General features: G+C 33.7%; 1 protein-coding gene across 1 annotated transcript; it reads left to right on the forward strand.

Moving 5' to 3' along the window:
- Window positions 1-515: 515 nt before the first annotated feature.
- On the forward strand, window positions 516-14,314 carry LOC132726690 (endonuclease 8-like 1). The gene is made up of 7 exons (XM_060712037.1): window positions 516-1,071; window positions 2,280-2,399; window positions 3,130-3,263; window positions 8,518-8,673; window positions 10,692-10,759; window positions 11,989-12,684; window positions 13,995-14,314. The coding sequence occupies exons 1-7, from the start codon at window positions 617-619 to the stop codon at window positions 13,998-14,000; spliced, it is 1,635 nt and encodes a 544-aa protein (XP_060568020.1). The 5' UTR covers window positions 516-616; the 3' UTR covers window positions 14,001-14,314.
- The last annotated feature ends 8,342 nt before the right edge of the window (window positions 14,315-22,656 follow it).

Consider the following 22,656-nt stretch of genomic DNA (forward strand, 5'->3'; position numbering starts at 1 on the left):
TTTCATTTTTTTTTAGTCATGCGGTGTTAAGAAAGTTGAAAGATGTTATCACGTGTACTGGAATTATTTATTGTTGGACATAAAGTCTGATGGACGTATGAAGGACATTAAATTTATGATGCCTCAGAAACACGTTTTTCTCTCCTTTAGAAAGGGCAAACATGAGTTTTATAATGTTTAAAAAAAGTTTTAGAACAAGTTAGATGCTTATGACCCGAAGAAAGTAGCTGAATGTGAAATTTTCCCTGAGAAATGGCAATTTTTGGGACTGACCAATAGTTAATAATAATATGTAGCTATTATGTATATAATTTAAGTTTTTCATCTCCTTGATAATTTCTTTACAGTGTTACATTCAATTCTTTAATTACCAGTCTATTTGTATTACAAGTATAAAATTGTATTTGAAATTCAAAAAATTTCCAACAGCTTTAATTTGCTTTAACCGGACCGTGACAAACGGCAAATAGTCCCTTCTTTTCGAACTTTGCGGGAAACCAATTCATTGACGAATTCGGGAACCAGCCAATACTATCTTATGTAAACACAAATTTAGTGTGTACATGTATGTAAGTTTTTTTGTATATCAAATAACGCTGCCATCAGCTTCTTGAAGATGCCAGAAGGGCCGGAATTACATATTGCGAGTAGATTTATTAATCACATGTGCAAGGGTCGAGTTTTTGGTAAGGTTCTGAAATCAGAAATCAGCAAAAATCCAAACGTGAATCCCCCAGCAGAAAAATATATAATTTCATCTTCATCTCGCGGGAAAGAAATTAAAATAACCCTGACAGAAACAACAAATGCGGACGGAGACAAAAAATTAAGCAAATCACAGACAAATACTCTAGATATTCTTTTTACTTTTGGTTTGGCTGGAAAGTTTGATTTTCATGAAGCTAACGAGTTACAAAAGCATGCCCATCTCAATTTCTTCACATGTGACTCACAACCAGCCAGTGTGCTCAGTTTTATAGATTACATGAGATTTGGAAAGTGGACTCCGGGTGCAGATTTTTCAGTGAAAGATAGAGGACCATGTGTTCTGTTTGATTACTCAAACTTCAGGTAATACACTGTTTATAATATATATAATATATTTAAGAAATAATATATCCCAAACTGTGATTTTATCGCTCAATAACATCACTGTTTGGAGTTCGGATGCGAGGAATTATATCACGAGGGCGTAGCCTGAGTGATATAATGATGCGCAACCGAACGACAAACAGTGATGTTATCCAGCGATAAAATCACCGATTTTGGATATGTTATTTCGATTCTAACACGACATAAACAAAAAAATGCTGCCGTACCTGCTATTAAGCAAAATTGCGCCTGATTTGTTTCCGTACTTATTGTCAGCGCGTCGGATTTTATAGTGGTTACGTCACATGTATAATGATTACGTCACATGTCTAAATATAGAGCGTCAAACAGTGACTCTATTGCATAATAACACACACTTTCGGTTCTTCTATGTTCAATAGGGAAAAATGCGGGTCGTGTTAGAATAAGAAATAATACATCGTACACTGTATACCTAACAGTGATTTTATAGCTATAAAAGAAAATCACTGTTTGGAGTTGCAAGAAATTATATCACGAAGATGTAGCCCGAGTGATATAATGCTGCGCATCTGAACGACAAGCAGTGATTTTATTAAGCTATATATAAAATCACTGCTTGGGATATACTACTTTGATTCTTACACAACATCACGGATCTTAATTACATTTATAAATCCGTGACAAGATCAACATGCCAATGCTGCCATAGTTGATATCAAGCCAAATTGTGCCTGATTTGTTTCGGTACTTATTTTTAGTGCATCGCAGTTTTAATGGTTATGTCACAATCGCACATACAGTACATGTCTAAGAATAGATTGTCGACAGTGATATTATTTACGCTTGCAGTTCTTCTATGTTCGGACAGTTCAGTAGGTAAAAAAATGCATGTATTGTTAGAATTCAGTTCAGGTTGTGGTTGTGTCCTGTTCTCAAGTTGCTATGTTTTTGTGCAAACAAATCTGATCCAATTTTTGAAAAGAACATACAAGTGAGAAACTGCTGATCTTGACTAACAAATTACATCTTGTATAAAGTTAAATTCAGTGGGCTGACAAGTCCTATAGTTAAGTACCTGTGTCAGTAAGACTGTTGCTGGTACGAAAAAAGTTAATATTGAAATCCTTCCAGAACAGGTTGACTGTGCAGGCAGTTTAATTAATATATATTCTTTAACTTTATACCATTAGTTTTGATTTTTTCAGGAACAATGTTTTACAGAACCTGAATGCATCTGCTTTCAACAAACCAATCTGTGAGGTACTACTAAACCAGAAATACTTTAATGGTATTGGAAATTACCTGCGTGCAGAAATACTTCACAGGTATGTACTTAACTTCTATTTGGACAGAGTCCTTAACCTGCTGGAACCAAAACTGATGAACCTTCACCACTAGTATAGAACCAGGTATGTCAACACATGCATACAGTGAGTCTGACCAGCATTTACACTGTGGGCTATTTTTCTCCCAAGATATCATGAGCAACACATAAAGTTTTTATTTTCACTAAATGAAATCAGAAAGGAGATATTGGAATGGCCTTGTCCATGATCTTCTGCTTGACCAACCATCTGAATCCATGTGTCTAATTTTTTAAAGCTTGGCAGGAGTTATGATTTGATTAGGGATATCAGGATTATTAAGTTTCATCAAATCAACCTGGGGGATTTTGAGTGATGGTCCTTTGTAACATATCAAAGAGCATATTTTGAAGGTATAAATTTGAGCCTGGGTTCTTCCTTGACCAGTAAAGCCCCTGTGTTGGTGCGACATAAAGCCGGACCCCAAAAAAGCAACAAATTTGATTGTATTGAAACTCAGCATGTATACAGTATATACATGTACATTGAAATCAGTAAACATTGCTCATCAAATAATTTTAAAGCCAGATTTTGCATTGAGTCGGATGACTCCATTAGACAGATACCCTTTAGCTAGATTATTTATTAGTACCAGCAGCTAATGTAAGATTATTAGATTATTCCATTTCCAGCCCTTTTTGTGTTTATATGAATTAATGTATTGTTTACTTTTGTTTTCTTTTGTTATTAGAATGAAGATTCCTCCATTTGTGCAAGCACGCAGTGTACTTGAGCCACTGGCAGAATGTGCAGATGATATAAAGTCAGAGGAGCCTGATATTTTACAATTATGTCATATTTTACCACATGAAGTTATAGCACTAGGTAAGTCAGGTTATAATATTAGTTTTAAAGATTGTTGACAGGTTATATGGCCGTATATAAACGAAACGGCTTTTTGTAAATATAACCCAAGCTGTTTGGCGAGGGTTATATTGCAAACAGCCGTTTATATACGGGCATGTAACCTGTCAACAATCTTTATAACGAATTTATAATACAGCAAGCATCATTTTTATAGAAAAAAAGTAAGATTTCTTCATGAATCGACAGCAGCCGTGTATATAAAACTATACAAACATCATGATTATCCAATAAAAATTGACGTTACAAATGTGCAGTATTATAATATTGGTTATAAATATTTTTGCCAGGTTATTTGACCCTATAAAGGCAAGGGTTATATTGTAAATTATCATTTATACATTTTATGACCATATTGATTATCAAGAATCTTTATAATGAATATGTTATACTGCAAAATTCCTTTTTATCACATACCCGTGCCGATTTTGTGACTCCGTAAATATGGTATTGCACGGCCGTGCATATATTTTGAGGTGACGTCATTAGCGTTATACAAACATAATGTAAAGACGCGCTAAATGTTAGCGTTATACTACAAGCACGTCAATGAAAAATGACCCTTATTTCACTTTAAACGGTCTTTATTTTGGGTATGTGATAAATAGAATATTAAATTTCGTGTATTAATAAGTTCATTACTGAATTTATTGCACTCGTTGAATAAAATAATATTATGCTCGCCAAAGGCTCGCATAATATAATTTTATTCAACTCGTGCAATAAATTCAGTACTAAACTTACACTCATTTAATATCCTCTATATATGAGAAAAAATTAAATAATTTTATAAACAGACTGCATTTGTGTATGGAGATGATATAAACATCATGATTATCCAATGGAAAACAAGTAACAAACATGCAGTAATATATCATATCTCTGTAACTTGATGTTATGATTTAAATTGGAGATATAATAAGTTATAGCTCACACAGCTATAACTTGTAAAATATACTGTATAAAATTGTAAATCTATAAAATTTTAGTGTTGTCATATGCTTTAAACCATTAACTCATGTGTATCATAACTTCATAAGTTAACAGGATCGCAAAAAATGGGTTAAAAAATAAGTTCAAAATAAAATTTTTTTTTGGTTGGCAAAAGTAAAAAATTCACCTTTAACTTAATCTTTATATATTGACCTATATTAGAAAAAATTTTGGAACAAATTTCAACACCTGCAACAAGTTTTAAAAACTTTATTTTGTGAAAGTAATGTGAGTGCTTTTACAAAATACTTAAAGTTTTTAGGTCAAATATGTTTTTTCTTAGTTTTTTTGTAATAAATTTGGGGTTTAAGCCCTATTTTTTCTTTATGACATTCCTACATAAGTATAGAGGTTTAAAAAAAGTGCTACAAAAAAAATTTAGTTTAAACCTTTTGTTTTATAAAGAATTTTTGAATCTGTTAAAAAGGGTCCCTGGCTGGTTAAGGTTGTTAATTAAACTTTTGCCCTTACTGTAACAGCTGTGGGCTTGAATCCCAACAGGGAATTTGAATGTTTTCATGTGAGGAAGCTATCCAGCTAGCTTATGCAGGCTGTCAACCAATTCCTATATTCCTATAAAACTCCTTTATTTTGGGTTGGAATCCTATATTTTAAAAAACCTCCTATTTTTCCTATATTCTCCTATATTTTGAATATTTTTCCTATATTTTTTTAAAAATATATTGCCGAGAAATTCAAAGAGATTTAATTTTGGTACTGCTTTTGGCCTTTTGTATTTTACAGGTAAGAGAATGTCTATGGCTGCTGTGCTCCTCATAGCCATCTACATGGTCACCATGAAAAGCAGTGCATCAGTATGTCAACTTTATTTCAGGTGACCATTCAGATGATGGTCATGCTTTGCTGTAACTTTTTTGTAAAGTCAAATATCTCAATTATTGCTTGAGATATTCTATTGAAATTTACAATACTTGTTTATAGTAACAATGTACATCAGTTTGCAAAATTGCATAACTCTGCCTGCAATATTTGCAGAATTATTTGCCCCTTTGAAATTTAGAAATTTTGGTTAAGGTCTTCAAAGATATTTACTTGAAACTTTGCATAACTCTGCCTGCAATATTTGCAGAATTATTTGCCCCTTTGAAACTTAGAAATTTTGGTTAAAGGTTAAAGGTCTTTCAAAGATATTTACTTGAAACTTTACACATGTACTTAGGGTCATAATTGGAGGGTCATAATTGTATGTCACTGACCACCAAGTTCCATAACTCTATCTTGCATTTAGGCTGATTCATATCCCTTTTCTACTTAGTCTCTTGGTTAATGTTTACATGCAAGTTTTACATATCTCAATAACTATTGAAGATATTTATTTAAACTTCACATTTGCATTTAGGGGTCATAAATGTAGGTCACTGAAAAGATCCATAATTCTATCTTGCATTTAGGCTGATTTTTCTCCCCTTTTTATACGCCCGTTTGAAAAACGGGACGTATTATGGGAACGCCCCTGGCGGCGGCGGGCGGGCGGTCGGCGGGCGGGGGCGGGGCGGGGCGGCGTCCAATTTTGTCCGGAGCATATCTCCTACATGTATGGAGGGATTTTAATGAAACTTCATATAAATGTTCACCACTATGAGGAGCAGTGTCGCGCACATGAACCAGGTCTCTAGGTCAAAGGTCAAGGTCACACTTAGAGCTCATTGAAAAATGCTTGTCCGGAGCAAAACTTCCACATGTATAGAGGGATTTCAATATTACTTGGCACAAATGTTCACCATTGTGAGGCGGAGTGTCGCGTGCAAGATTCAGGTCCTTGCGGCCAAGGTCAAGGTCACACATAGAGGTCAAAGTTCAGATAAAAATATGAAGATATGTATATGGACCATTTAGTCATCATTAATTGAGGGATTTGTAACACAAATGGTCATTATCAAGACTATGGCTGTGATACATATAATTTAGGTCAATATATACAAGGTCAAGGTCACTAAATGATGATGAAATATCCAGATTTTGTAAATAGAATTTAATCAAAGGGAGACAACAAAGTTATTACTTTGTTCATAAATGACTTACACAATTACTCCCCTTGATCTAAAAATAGAATTTAATCAAAGGGCATGAAATAATCCTCTTTCTTGGACTTGAGTATGTTGTAAAGAATGTAACATTTATTTACACATGTTTCATTCATTGGTCAAGATTCTTAACTGTGATAACTATGGTGTTCTGTAGACTTGGTATTTGTTCATAAAGATCATACAGTAATTACCTTATCAAATGTAAATACTTTCTCATAGAAATTTAATTATATTTTAATTTTCAAGTAAATATCAGTTCAGCTCATTCAAAGATTAAGAATTGTAATGAAATGTATTTCCCTAGAATAAAATCTTAAATCAGAATTTTTTAGTTATTAAATTACATGTACTTTTTATCGTTTAAAAAAAGATAAAAATATGAAGATGTGTATAGGGACGATTTAATCATCATTTATTGAGGGATTGTAACACAAATGGTCATTATAATGACTACAGCTGTGACACATGTACTTTAGGTCAATATATGCAAGGTCAAGGTCACTAAAGATGGTGAAATATCCAGATTTTGTCTGGAGCATATCTCATACATGTATGGAAGAATTTTGATAATACTTTATGGAAATGTTCACCACCATGATATGTATTGCTCCATGCATGATCCAGGTCTCCAGGTCAAAGGTCAAGGTCACACTTAGAGCTCATTGAAAAACGCTTGTCCGGAGCAAAACTTCTACATTCATAGGGGGTTTTCAATATAACTTGGCACAAATGTTCACCATTGTGAGGCTGAGTGTCGCATGCAAAATTCAGATCCCTGCGACCAAAGTCAAGGTTACACTTAGAGGTCAAAGTTCAGATAAAAATTTGAAGATGGTTATAGGGACCATTGAGTCATCATTTATTGATGGATTGTAGCACAAATGGTAACTATCATGACTACAGGTGTTACACATTTAATTTAGGTTAATATTTGCAAGGTCAAGGTCACTGGAGATGTTTAAATATCCAGATGTTGTCGGAGCATATTTTCTACATGCATGGAGGAATTTTAATGTTACTTTTATAGAATTGTTCACCACCATGAGACGTAGTGCCCTGCACATAAACCAAGTCTCTAGGTCAAAGGTGAAGGTCACAGTTAGAGCTCATAGAAAAACACTTGTCTGGAGCAAAACTTCTACATGCATAGAGGGATTTCAATATAATTTGGCACAAATGTTCATCATTGTGAGGCTGAGTGCCGTGCATAAAATTCAGGTCCCTGCAACCAAGGTCAAGGTCACACATTCTGTGCATATCTTCCCTATTGATTTGTTTTAAGGTTCATTTAACAACACAGTGCCAAGAATAAAAACTTGCTTGCTAGATAACACTTATCCATAATGCCCCCATCTCCATCTAAAGCTTTTTCGTAAACGGGCGTATTTTGTGACTATGGCACCCTTGTTCAACTTAGAAATTCATGGTAAAGTTTTGCTTGTAAGCTGTTATCTCCTTAACTACTGAAGGGTGTGTGCCTTTTTTGGGACAATTTATGCATTCATAATAATAAAGCAGTGATTTACTTTGTACCTTTTCTGTCAATTTTATGTATTCATAGGTAATTAGTATTATAATACTCAATAAAACACCCTTGTGACAACCTTCCGAATAGTCGAGCAAATACTCTCCTCCAACAGTTCTTGTTGTTGAAACAGTATGTGTAAAGGTAAGAATAATTTACATTTATAAAAGCATTGGTAAGTTAAACAATTTAAGTTGAAAACTCCTATTTTTTTGCCTCAAAATGGTCCACAAACTCCTATATTTCCTGCTAAAATATTCCTATAATCCTGCTTTATTTTGGATATGACCTGGTTGACAGCCTGTATAAGAAATGTCCAAGGTTCTACTTATGGGCCTGTTTGTGCCTGAAATAATGCACAAAAGGACACCGGAGGTCTTCCTTTACGGTTTACCAGTAAAGTTGGAAAACTGCCAGAAGACATATACTGTGTTATTGCCAACCAAAAAAAAAATAAAAAAATAATAATAATAAATGGAAGGGTGACTGTTAAACAAGTGTAATTATAATACATTTGTTGTACTATCATAAGGCTTAGAAAATCAATCCTTCTCATTTTGCTTATTATCATAATCATGTTGACAGCTTTAAACTTTAGAAGATTTTTCATATAATACATTTATCAGGATACATGTATGTATTCTTGTAGAAAGTTCCTGGTATGATGGTAAAGACCGGTCAGATGAGAGTAACACATTCAATACCTGGTTACAGTGTTATTATCAAGATGGTATGAAAAATATTGCTGACCATAACAAGAGGACAATATGGTACTCTGGACCATTAGGTCCAATGGCACCTGTAGGTAAGTAGATACTTTCAGGATACCATACTCTCAACACATTAACATAACTCAAAGTGCTTTTAAAACATATTTGAGCCGCTTCACGACAAAAACCAACATAGTGCGTTTGCGACCAGCATTGATCCAGACCAGCCTGCGCATCCACACAGTCTGATCAGGATCCATGCTGTTCGCTATCAGTTTCTCTACTTGTAATAGGGTTGGTTAGCGAACAGCATGGATCCTGATCAGACTGCGCGGATGCGCAGGCTTGTCTGGGTCCATGCTGGTCGCAAACCCATTATGTTGGTTTTGTCGTGACGCGGCTCATTTTAATTTTCATTAGCACTATAATGCAGACAAAACCTCTTTTGTTCAACATTGAATTTTATCATCACACTTTAGTCAATTTTACATATGAATTGCAAATGTACTGTCAATATGGATACTGGTAATACCCATTTGATTTTTGTTTGTTATATAAAAGTAGGTTAGTCTTGAAGCATGGGTTAGTGTTTGTAAGACAGCTTTAATTAAAATTAAATCCTTTAGGCATGGCATAAGGACACATTTAAAGGAACTCCTGCTTACTAAACAAATAGTAACCTTTTTAATGGTGAAACTTATGTTTTGTATCTCTACATGGAGCTTGTATGATACACTGATGTAATATAATAGTATGTTATACCAATTTAAGAAGTTATTTGGACCAAATTGTAAAGAATTGGAATAATGAAGCATACATAAAAAGCAAAACAGAATATCAACCAAAAAGGAATCTTTTAGAACACGTCAGGTTGAGATACCTTGGCCAGTGTTACAAAATAAATAGAAAATCCTGTGTCATGGAGATGATGGGGGGGGGGGGGTAATTTTTAGTCCTGTGACAGCTCTAGTTTGTGGACTGGTTTGTTCATATTTTAAAAAAACAACACTTGGCATGAAACCGCTCAGCATTTTAAGAACAAAAAAGTCAAAGTCAAATTTAATTTTCTTAAAATTGTCAAAACTTTGTTATTAATGAGTTGATTTGAACAGTACCTCTAAGGAAACAATTCTTAAGACAAAACCTTTTTTGTGAAGTAATTTAAATTAACATTGACTTATAAATGACCTTGACCCTGTTTCACAAACCATCATACTACCAGAAATGAGCATGATTTTAACTTTAAAATTTTTAACAATCAGTGTCATAATTTTATTCCAATTCTTCTGATTTGTGTAATTTTCTGATGGATTGGGTTTAAACTCGGTTAAAACAGCATATGGGACGAAACTTTTATACTGAGTAATTCAAATAATATGTCATTGACAATAAAAAAAGATTTTTATAAAAAAAAACCACAGGCATTCGATGTTTTTGCATTGGGTAACAAGGGAAAGCCAATAATTATCGTCCCTGCTTATAGACTGGTGGCTCTAGTTTAAGGAATTAAAGTTGTTTGTTGTGGGAACTTGTGTTTATAGCTTTTCATAGATAAAAGAATGATAAGATTTTCTTGGATAGTGATTTATCATTTGACACTCAATGATTTAAGTAGCAGATTTTAGTTGTCATTTATGTAACAAAAGGTGTGCATGTCTTTATACATGTAAGGTGTAAAACTTAAAAATGAAGTATAATGTATATAAAGTGTACAATCATACCAGTACACAAAAAAGATTTTGAGAATGAGTATCCTTGTTAATAAACACACATGGAATTCACATATATAATATAACTAGTGTATACATTATAGCCATTGTTTTACACCTACATCACTGGCATTTACAGAAACAATTACTAACATCATAAAACTTTAAATGAAGGTCCTTTGTTATGATACTGGAAACTCAATGCAAATAGATTTTATTGACATGATGTCATCTATAGAGAGCATTGCTATAATATAGTTTGATATCTTTAAAGAAGATATTTCTTAACCGTTTAATTAGTCGACCATTTTGTAAAGTTGATTGCTGCAGCATTTTTAGCGATATAAAACCATGTTGACTGCCTTGTGTAGATGTTAATTGTATGATTAATTGATTTATTTTAGATGGAAAAGTAAGAGCTAGAAAATCATCAAAGAAGAAACCTTCTGATAGTGAAGATGATAAAAATCAGGTTTGTATAGACATGTTGTAGAATATTGATAATATAAATAATTAATGTTTAATCAGTGGTGGTCTCTTTACTCTGTCCCAGCTATCATTATCACAAATTTTCAAACAGGTTGGTACAACTCTAGACATTGAGTATGGGGAGCGGTGGACTAGTGGTTAAGGTGTCTGCCTCTCAGCCCACGGATCATGTGTTTGAGCCCTAATCGAGACATAACCATGTTTCTTCATATGACATCAGTACTGGTTGGTTCCAGGAAGCGTACTCAAAAGTGATTGATATAAGTTGTTTAACTTGTTTTGCAATTGAGCTTAAATAAATATGTTTAAACCACCAAGTAAGTAAGTCTGTTGCTTGGTACAAAGCTGTGTGAGTGTCACCCTTTATTGTGCTCTACAAAAATAAATGATGGAGCATATATAATAATTGATGCTTTGTACTAATATAATACAAGTTGTATGTGTGTTATAAAGATTTTTATTGGAATACATGTACATGTATATAGATTCAGTTCACATAGTTTTAATTTTGGCATATAGCATCACCTAGTGGTCCTTTACAAAATTTGTATAGAATATGTGTGCCTTGGGTTAGAAATGACTTGACGCGAATGTCACTTTTTTAGCTCGGCTATTCGATAAGATGAGCTATTGTAGTCACCCGAGTGTCGGCGTCAGCGTAACCACTTATGTTAAAGTTTTTGTAATACCTCAAATATTTTCAAAGTCCATTGACATATGGCTTTGAAAGTTTGCACACTTGTTCACCATCATGACCCCAACCTGTAGACAGGAGGAGGTAACTGTATCAAGCATTTTGACAGAATTATGCCCCTTTTTCAACTTAGAACATACTTTAAAGTTTTTGTAATACCTCTAATATTTTCAAAGTCCATTGACATATGGCTTTGACAGTGAAATTATCAATTTTATATTTCACTGATATATTTCTATAAACGAAAAGCATGTAATAATACTAATTATTTATCCAGGAAAGCCAGTTAGGTGGACCGGCAGCCAAAATTCAATCAGAAAAACAAACAAAAAACATATTTTTTGTTTTAAAGAAAACAAGCGTGCAGTATTAAAAATCCTGTATGAAGACCCTTGACAGGTGGCCCATATAAATCCTCAAAGATTTAGTTATATATTGGCTTATATTCATTTAAACAATGCAATATAACTTGTCAAAAGTCTTTTACACATAGATTATAAAACTTGTTACTATTTTAGACAAAGAAGACATCCACTAAGAGAAAAAAGAAAGATATTGCTGGAGATACACTTAAAGAAGAAACTTTACCTTCAGAAAATAAACGAGCCAAACGTGCTAAATCAGTCCAGTTGAAACTTGAGAAGGAGCAAAAGCTAGAAAATGTTGACAGTAAAGAGGAAAACAATGATGAAACTAAAATGAAACCAAAAACTAAAGTGAGGAAAGCAGGATCTGGCAAACAAAAAGAGGAGGATTCTGTAGGCATAGCTAAACTTACTGATGACTTAAAACCCAATCTGCAGAATGGTAGGCTTACGAGAGGAAAAATAAAACAAATTGTTGACGAAATTGAAAATATGTCTGAGAAGAAAATCAGACAAAAAAGAAAACCCATTGTGAAACAAGAAAAGATGACAATCAAATCTGAAAAGGATGAGTTGGGAGCAGATTTGGATGAAGATAATAAATTACAAAAGGATCATTATCATGACAATATAGCCCCAGTGAATGGTAAAGTGAAAGTTGAGCAAGTGAATATCGGAGAGGTTGAGACAAATGTTAAACTTGTACTGTCAGCGAGAACAAAACTGAAGGCAAGGGCAGGAAAGTCAGATAAAAATGGAGAAGATAATGGGCACAATGGCAGAGGTAGACAGAAGGACAAATTAAAAACTCCCAGAAAGAAACCATTAAAAAGGCTCTCGCATACAAAGGTAATTGTTACTAAGCAATGCTGTAATTCTTGTGACATAAACTTTGTAAACATTAAAGGAAAAGAAACATGGACTAGGTACAATATTAAGAAGGAAACAGTTAAGTTATTGAAAGGTTAATAATTTGTATGTCTGCAGTAGTTTAGGCAATTCAGACATGTATGTGAGTTTGGTCGGTCAAAATTAAATAAAAGAGATAGGACTATAAACATAATAGTATTTATATTTGCATATATTGTTTAATGTTAAAAAAACATTATATTCCTGCTTGTAAACAAGAGCCATTCCTCTATTTGGTGAACATAAATAATTCTTTAATTTTTCCTCTATGTGTTGTTGGTTAAATATAAATGTTATACTATTTAGTATTCTCATCTTGAGTAAAATAATTGTATTTCAGAAATACACAATCATGACAATGTATATTAAATCTAGGAAATTTATTACTGAATATGTCTAATTTGGATAAGAGAATGTACAAATAGTGCATCCCCTATTTTAGTTTAAATGTGATATATCTGCTTGGTGTGTGCTTAAAACATTTTTTCACAATAACATAGATACCACATTTGTATCAATTATTTATATTTTGAAATATGAAATTCAAGCAGAATATATCTTTAAAGCATCATGCCTCCAGATTCATGTTAATTTTCATGAAAATTTTGAAAATATTTTAAAAAGTAAAATATTGTGAAATGAACAAAGAAAGCTATTTACACATTGGAAACAGCACTTACAATCCAAGTAAATTACCAAAAAGTGGTCAAAATATACAAATTAGCCCTTACTGCTTTAGTCACACAGTAGAAATATGGTGATTAATACTGCAAAATCAGTCATCCTTTGCAATACATCTAACATGTAATTTATTACTTGACTGTGAATATTTTTGCTTTTCTTAGTACATTTTTGTCAAAGTTAATTTTCTTGGAATTGTTTGGCTCATCTGGCGACATGCAGCTTTAAGTTTTTATCAATGACATTGATCTTATAGAAACTGTATCCAACTAATACAAGTTTAAAGATATGAGCAGCGCCATGACAAAACCAATATGGTGCATTTGTGACCAGCATGACCAGTGATCCGCGCAGTCTGATCAGGATCCATGCTGTTCACTTACAAACGCTATATTACAAGTAGAGAAACTGATAGCAAACATCATTGACCCTGATCAGACTGCACAGATGCACAGGCTTTTCTTGATCCATGCTGGTTGTAAACACACAATGTTTGTTTTGTCATGGCATGGCTCATATGTTGATCTGTTAGAAGACCTGTGTTATCATTCTTTTCTTTTCATTTTCAGAGATGATAAAAGAAAATGGTGGAGACAGTGAAAGTGGAGTTGATTAAAAAAGCCAGAATGTGTTCAGGGTTGTGATTGATTTATGTAATTCACAAAGTTAAGTCTTAATTAATGAAATGTGTTGAAAGTCTACGGGTATTTTTGTTTTGCTAGAAACTGTGAACTATTCTTACAATATACAATTCATCAACATTGATTATAAAATTGCTATATGAAAGTAAGAAACTATCAGGAAAAAAACACTGTAGATTTTGTGTAAAACCATATTGTGTTCGCAGTATTAAGCTGTTTATTTGCATTAAACCATACTAGATTTTAAAGATAGCTATTTGGTTTTGTTCTTACACCACAACACGATGTTAGAAGTGACTACGTTCAAACTTTAGCTTTGAATGTTGTCTCTGTTTTCTTGTATGCCCTGTTAAGATAAAATGTAAGATTTATTTTGGCATAATGTACATACATGGTAATATAACACATGGAGTGAGACATTACACAAACATGTACACAAGAACCATGACATACACCAAAACCAGGGATAATACTAAAAAGGTTAAAACCTTATTTCCATTGCAGTCACTGTTGTAACTTGAACAGGACTGTAGCATTTTTATACGCCCATTTGAAAAACGGGTTGGATTATAGTTTCACCCATGGCGGGCCGCTGGGCGAGCTACATCCGATTTTTGTCCAGAGCATATCTCCTACATGCATAGAAGAATTTTAATGAAACTTAATAGACATGTTAACTACTAGGAGAAGCCATGTCGCGCGCATGACGCAGGTCAAAGGTCAAGGTCACTCTTAGAGGTCATTGAAAAACGCTTGTCCGAAGCAACACTTCTATATTCATAGAGGGATTTTAATATAACTTTGCACAAATATTCACTTTTGTGAGGCGGAGTTTCGTTGCAAAAATTAAGTCCCTGTGGTCAAGGTCACACATAGTGGTCAAAGTTCAGATTGAATTAATGTGTATTCTGGCCATTTAGTCATCATTTATTGAGGGATTGAAACACAAATGGTCATTATCATGACTTCTGGTGTGAAACATGTAATTTCGGTTAATAAATGCAAGGTCAAGGTCACTAAAGAAGATACAATCTAGAGATTTTTGGCCAGAGCATATTAGCTACACATACGGAGGGATTCTAATGAAACTTCATACAAATGTTCACCAGTATGAGAGCCAGTGTCAAGTGCATTAGCCAGGCCTCTTGGTCTAAGGTCAAGGTCACACTTAGAGGTCATCTGGAGCAAAACTTCTACAGGCATAGTGGAATTTCAATATAACTTGGCGCAAATGTTCACCATTTTGAGGTGGAGTGTCGTGTGCAAAATAAAGGTCCCTGCAGCCAAGGTCAAGGTCACATATAGGGGTCAAAGTTCAGTTAAAAATATGAAAATGTGTATTCAGACCATTTAGTCATCATTTATTAAGGGATTAAAACACAAATGGTCATTTTCAAAACTACTGGTGTGAAACATGTAATTTAGGTTAATATATTATACAAGGTTAAGATCACTAATTTAAAAGATGATACAGTATAGGAATTTTGTCCAGAGCATACATGTATCTCCTACATGCATGGTAGGATTCTAATGAAGCTTAGTAGAAATGTTCACCATTATGAGAATCAGTGTCAAATGCATGAACCATGTCTCTAGGTTAAAGGTTAAGTTCACACTTAGAGGTCATTGAAAAATGCTTGTTCTGAGCCGAACTTCTACATTCATCAGGGGATTTTAATGTAACTAATAGCAAATGATCACCATTGTGAGGCTTATTGCGCATATAATCCAGGTCCCTACTACCAAACTCAAGGTCACATAGAGAGGACAATGTTTGTGAACAGGGACCATTTAGTAATCATTTATTGATGGATTGTAACACAAATGATAACTATCCTGACTACAAGTATGACACATGTAATTAAGGTTAATATTTGCAAGGTCAAAATCACAAGAGATGTTAAAATATCCAAGTATTTTCCGGATATTGTCCAGAGCATATCACCTATATGCATATCTATAATGCCCACATCTCTGTCAAAAGCTTCTGTGACGGGCTTATATTGCGACACTGTTGCCCTTGTTATAGTTTCTTTACTGGATATAAGCACTGCGGTATACCGTACCCCGGATATTGCATGATATTATGAGGACTTTCATCCCATTTCGCGACTTTGAACGGGGAACGAAGGTAAGTTCAGCGACGATATTTTCCAAACTAATGGCTATTTCATTTATCTCAATGGGTTTTATATATCTAGAAGTATTTTTGTAGCTCTAAAAGACGTAAAAGTATAAAGGTATTTGTAAAATTGATTAAACTACCCCTAAACGAACCGCTGCTCACTAGAAAATACTGACCGCGATACTGTAGAATCGTTAGAAATTATTATATTACCAATATAAAAAAAAATTGAATCGAGCAATTTTTTTATCCACAATCCAAGTATGCCTTGTCCAAATTTTAGGCAAAAAGTGTGAAAGTACAAAAAGATACAGGCCAGAAAAGATACAAGAAAGTGTACCGAGTATTGATTTTAAGTGTACAGAGTATTGCAAAATAGCCCAACTTTAGTGTACAGAGTATTGCAAAACAGAATGAGCACATTAGTATGGAAAATCGATATTTTTGTCTAATTTTTCACGTCTGTTTATCGATTCAATTTCATTTTTCTGATAATGTACTGTTTATATGATATTTATTCAAATATTTCAGATTCAACAATGCATTTTCAGTGTTATTACTGTTCTTTTCCTACCGTCAAATACAGAGATTTAATTTCCCATTTGATTGAAAATCACACTATGGATGAAATAAAGTATGTGCAGGGTCGGAAGCAGGGTAGAACCATCAAATTGACGATAAAAAACTTTAAATACATGTCTCAAGAAACTTTGATCAAGGAGACCTATCTCTGAAAAGGACAAGAATAAAAAAACATATTTAGATGACATTAATAATAGGTTTTTACAGGGCAAGTTTGCCTTAAGAAACATATCGACGCACTTCATAAAATATTGGCCCGAGGGCTTATGCCGTCCAAGCATGCCGGTATCGTCTTAACCTTTTACTGCATGAGCATAATGCGAAATATGGCTGTTTTCATTGAACTATAATTAAGCCTCTTGTTACAAGTTCAAACTGCTATGAAACTATAAAAAATGCTTCAATACTGCCCCACTTCAAACCCCCAAACAGAAGGGGGCACATCCCCCTGTTTAACCCCCTTGATGTACCTTTTCAATGGGGGTGGCGCCGAAAAAGTGATTACTCTTTTGAACAACATTTCTCAAACGAAAAAACAGTGTTTGGGGTGTTTTACACTATTTGAGGCCTCAAAGCGGGTGGATTTGTAAAGCCTTCAAAACAGGCATTTATGAGGTAAAAGGTTATAAGGAACATAACCTTTTTATTGCATCTGCTGCCCTTTATCATAATCTTATCAAAATCCATTATTCTGTTTTTTTAGCTGTACCCGCTCGGCAGTCATACAGTAACTCATTGCTAAGGCGTAACAAAATTTCACGTGCAGACGGTCTGCCGTTGCTAGAGTGCAGGTGCAAAATGTCCGAAAGTTACCTTTATATTGATTTTTGGCATAGTAGGAAGTCGGTTGATATTAGATATTGGTACACTTGCTCAATACCGTCTAATATTGACAATCTTGAGGCAGTATTAATGCACTTTGGATGCATTATTTTTACTATTTAAAGTAAGATATGCAATAATTATTAACAAATTCTGGAAAGGTTGATCCTTCGATAGCAACGAGAACATTTTTAACACAGAAAACTGAGATTTTTCACGAGCAGGAATGAAAATCTGGATTATTCGCAGATGTTTCCAGTAAAGTACCTCCGAATTCTGCATATTCTGCACATATAGTGTAAATAAGTATACACAGTAAGAAATATTTAAAATTAAATGTGGTAAATACTTTTTGTTTACTACTTGCATTTACTCTTTATTGATAACCAATACTCGTTACACTAAAAAGCAATACTCGTGACACCGGCGGGCAACTTCTAAGCAATACTCGGTACACTGACATGTGTATTTATTCTCAAAATGCACTCTCATCTGAGGTTCTATTGTTGATTGAACATTTACAACATAAACATTATCATCATTATCACATTTCACTCGATTCAAGTTTTTCTTTTAAGGTGACAACAGACACTTTCCGTGGTACTCACATAAATGTCATTTAAACCAACTTATTTTAGTAATAATTGTTATTTATTTAATCTTTGTGCATTAAATGTCGTTGATCAACATAAAAAATAACATATTTGAAAAAAATGCCTTTGTAAATGATTGATTTTTAATAAAAATCCTAAAATTTTAAATCGTCATATCAAAGTCATTTTTTATTTTTTTGTCATCAAACTTTTGGAAAATAAACATACTTATAATATCTGGGGAACCGTGTCTCAAATTTTTTCTATCTTTTCTCAAAAAAATATTACGTAACGTCAAACATTTTATGCGACTTTTTTCACCATACATATTACGTAATTAAAGATAATTAAGTAGCTGATCGAGCAAATAAAAATCTCTGACACGGTTCCCTCCGTAAATAAATTCCCTTTCATGTGCTTTAAACCGCATGTTAATTGCTTGATTATTAAAAAAGTTATGCCGATTCAAAGTTAGTCCGACCCGCATCAAACGAAGTGTCATAAATCGGCTGTTCTCTCTCGGACCCCTACGTTTCACGCTAAATAATTGCATAATACACAAATATCGCACCAGAGAGGGTCACAAGTTGCGCTAACATACTCTAACAACATTTTATGACCCAGTGACATCTGACCAATTAAAAAGTTGCTGATTAATATCAGTTTATAACAGAAATTTCTTCAAATCTTAACGTGATTTACTGTCGGTCGCACATGTCACGTGACTTTCGGTAAAATTTGAGGCACTCGGTGGGGGGAAATGGAACGTATTTGCGCACCGCTAGCGAGGTATTTAATTGTTTCACTTTTGAAGATTATTATTATTATCATCAGCATTATTATTATATTATACCAGAGTCACTCTGTCTGTGTATTCGTGTATGAAATTCCGTTAAAATATAAATTAAAATAACAAAAAACTGAGCTTCTGATGGTCTTTTAAAGTCCATGGTAAATGTAAAAATAAAAACGAGATATTATATATTTCTTCCTCCAAATTGAAATAAATGCTTGACATATTATAATAGAAGAAGAAGGTATCACTCGATCATTATGATCTGACCTTTATGACTTCTTTTATCATGAAAATCATCTATGTACGGCATAGATATCCAGTTTCTACTGGGATATACAATAAATTCCAAACTTTGTCCCAGGTTTATTAGTACTGTGTTCGATTTACTGGCGAACAATTTATTCAGAGCATTCACTGATAGTATATATTAATATCTTTTTTTATTGATTCATAGAGAAATGATCATCCTTAAACAATCTAAAATGGTTTAGAAATTAGTCAGGGACACCTTACCACAAGTCATATAGGCGTTCACATAAAAAATGTTGTCTGTTTTTGTTGTTTTACTTGACATTGTTAGAAAACGAGGTTGAATGTAAAGCAAGCCGATGAATCCGTACAAAAGTCCATAAACTCAATGTTATATCTATCAGATTAACGAGACAGACAAATTATTTTCACACATTATGGATATTTTAGCAACTATATTTTAAATCAACCCGTGGTCGTGCGATTTGCCGCTATGCTTAATTATTTATGTTTCATACATTATGTTACGTACATTGGCCGACAATTTCTTATTTTATAAAAATGCTTAATAAAAGGTAGACGATATTCATAAAAGATGTACGGTATTTGTACGATACATGAATTACGAGTAGTATGGACCAGTATGGACGGGTAATTCACGGATATATGGAACTACCGATTTCCCTCATTGATGCCTCAACAGGGGGCGGAGCGTTATCGATAATTGACAGGTTACGCGAATAGCAGATAAAAATGGTACAGGTACCGTTTTAAAACGTTTAAAAACACATTTTTTGGACTAACTGCTTCCAAAATTAAATCACGAATGTGTTCAGAAAAGGTTGATAAATCTACTAAGCAAAGAATCTCATTTTAGGTATTTTCAGTAATAATTGACTCCGTTGTCACCTTAAGGAAGTATATGCACAAAAACATCAAATTTGACTGATCCGAGCTCATTTATCACGTGAGCAAAGAGACGAATTTTACCTCCTAATTACATTTCAAAGCTATTTCTCAACATTTTTGGGGTTTCAGTAACTAGAGAAATTATCGAAGTATTTGTTTTTCTACAAAATTTATATCAAACCTATTCAAAATGACTAAATATCGTCACTAAACATACCTTCTTTCCTCGTTCGAAGTCGCGAAATGGGATGAAGTCCTCATAATATCGAACGGTATACCGCAGTGATAAGTATAATCGTAAAATGTCGAAGGCCATGGCATGCAAAGTGTAGTCTGAATATGATATAACAGTCTGAAATTGCTAAACTTGGCAGTTTCAATATTTTCCATATCTGGCATTGTCTGAAACATCGTTTTAAAAAATATGTAATGAAATCTGTTGAAGTTGCTATTAGTTAATGATTCCAATTTCCTTCCACTGATAGATTTGGTGCTAAGTGGCTGGTTGGCTATCAACATCATGGATTCGAGCTCTTTTCAGGTGGCCTTCATGTCACCCCCCCCCCCCCCGTGTGACATCTGGAGTAGAGACTTTCTTTTAAGATCTGTGTTGAAACTCGGCATTTTTATTGGCAGGTTGTACATACTTTGGTGGTTTCTGACCAGTCATACCCGAGATCTGAGTTTCACTTTCTAATGTCGGACCCTGGTTAGTTCGACGACTCATACTAGAATTGTTTAGAATAAATTAGAAACTAATAAAATAAAATAAAGTAGTACATTTAAGTGGAAAGAACATTATTTACTGTCGTTCTCGCTATGTAATCAATTATTGTAGAACTAAATGAAAGAGAAAAAAATCTGAATAACGTTGCCACGAATGTAAATCACATATATGGATATGCTTACATTTCATTTTAACAACCTGATATACAGTATATTTGAATTCCCACTTTAAGTGTTATTATACCAAAGATTGATGTAACTTGTCTATCTCCTTGGTGATGCTGACTTACCAGGCTGGGTGTATTTTGGTAGTGGAAAAATAAAAGCCAGGGTATGAGGCAGATTTCTCCATAGAATAATATAATGTAATTATGTTTGTTACATATTGATATATCATTTACAGATAGAATCCCTCATAATTAACAAATATTCACGTTACATTTGTATATGTATTTATCAAAACAGATTAACTTTTTAGCTCTCCTGTCACAAAGTGACATGGTGAGCTTTTGTGATCACTTTCCGTCAGGCGTCCATCCGTCGTCCGTCCGTAAACTTTTACTTTAAACGACATCTGCTCATAAACCGCTAAGCCAATTTCATCCAATCTACGCAGAAATAGTCCTCTGGTGGTCACCTTTAAAAATTGTTCAAAGAATTTAATTCCATGCAGAACTCTGGTTGCCATGGCAACCGAAAGAAAAAACTTAGAATATCTTCTTTTAAAAAAACCCAAAGAGGTAGAGCTTAGATACTTGGCATGAAACATTTTCTAGTGAGTGTCTATCAAGTTTGTTCAAATAAAAGCCATGGGGTCAAAATTGGCCCCGCCCCAGGGGCTCATTGCATTTCCTTATATGTATATAGTAAAAACTTTAAAAAAATCTTCTTTTAATTAACCCATAGAGCTAGAGCTTAGATATTTAGCATGAAACAGCTTCTAGTGAGTGTCTACCAATTTGTTCAAATAAAAGCCCTGGGGTCAAAATTAGCCCCCCGGGGGTCATTGATTTTCCTTATATGTCTATAGTAAAAACTTAAAATATCTTCTTTTAAATAACCCATAGAGCTAGAGCTTAGATATTAAGCATGAAGCATCTTCTAGTGAGTGTCTACCATATTTGTTCAAATAAAAGCCCCAGAGTTAAATTGGCCCTGCAACGGGGGTCTGATTTCCTTATATGTCTATAGTAAAAACTTAAAAAAATCTTCTTTTGAAAACCCAAAAGAGCTAGAGCTTAGATATTTATCATGAAACATCTTCTAATGGGTGTCTACAAAGTTGGTTTAAAAAAAGCCCTTGGTTGAAATTAGCCCCGCTCCAAGGGCCTATATACAGGTGAGCGATTTCAGGGCCATCATGGCCCTCTTGTTATGTCTCTTATCATATTTCCGCTTTCATGTAAAGTCATATTTTCAACATAAAACTTTTATTCCATCTATCAACCTTTCATGCACATATTGCAATTCTTTGTCAAGCTTTCATGCCTCGTATTAATCCTTCATGCCATATATCAAATTTTATGTCATAATATCAACTTTCTATGTCATAAATCAAGTTGTTTGTCATATATCATCTTTTTATGTCATAATTCAACCATTTTATTACAAATTTCTACCCGTTATGTCATATCGGTATATTAGCAATTTTATCAAAATTATAAAACGTCCATGACTAACATTTAACTTTCATGTCATACATCAAATAAACAGCTATGTGCAGTTGATGACCAAACAATATTTAAAGTCGGTAGGGTACAGCAAGAGCGTGCAACACGCGGCGCATTA

This window comes from Ruditapes philippinarum, unplaced genomic scaffold (genome assembly GCF_026571515.1).
Source record: "Ruditapes philippinarum isolate M1 unplaced genomic scaffold, ASM2657151v2 ctg9474_1_1_1_1, whole genome shotgun sequence".
Lineage (NCBI taxonomy): Eukaryota > Metazoa > Mollusca > Bivalvia > Venerida > Veneridae > Ruditapes > Ruditapes philippinarum.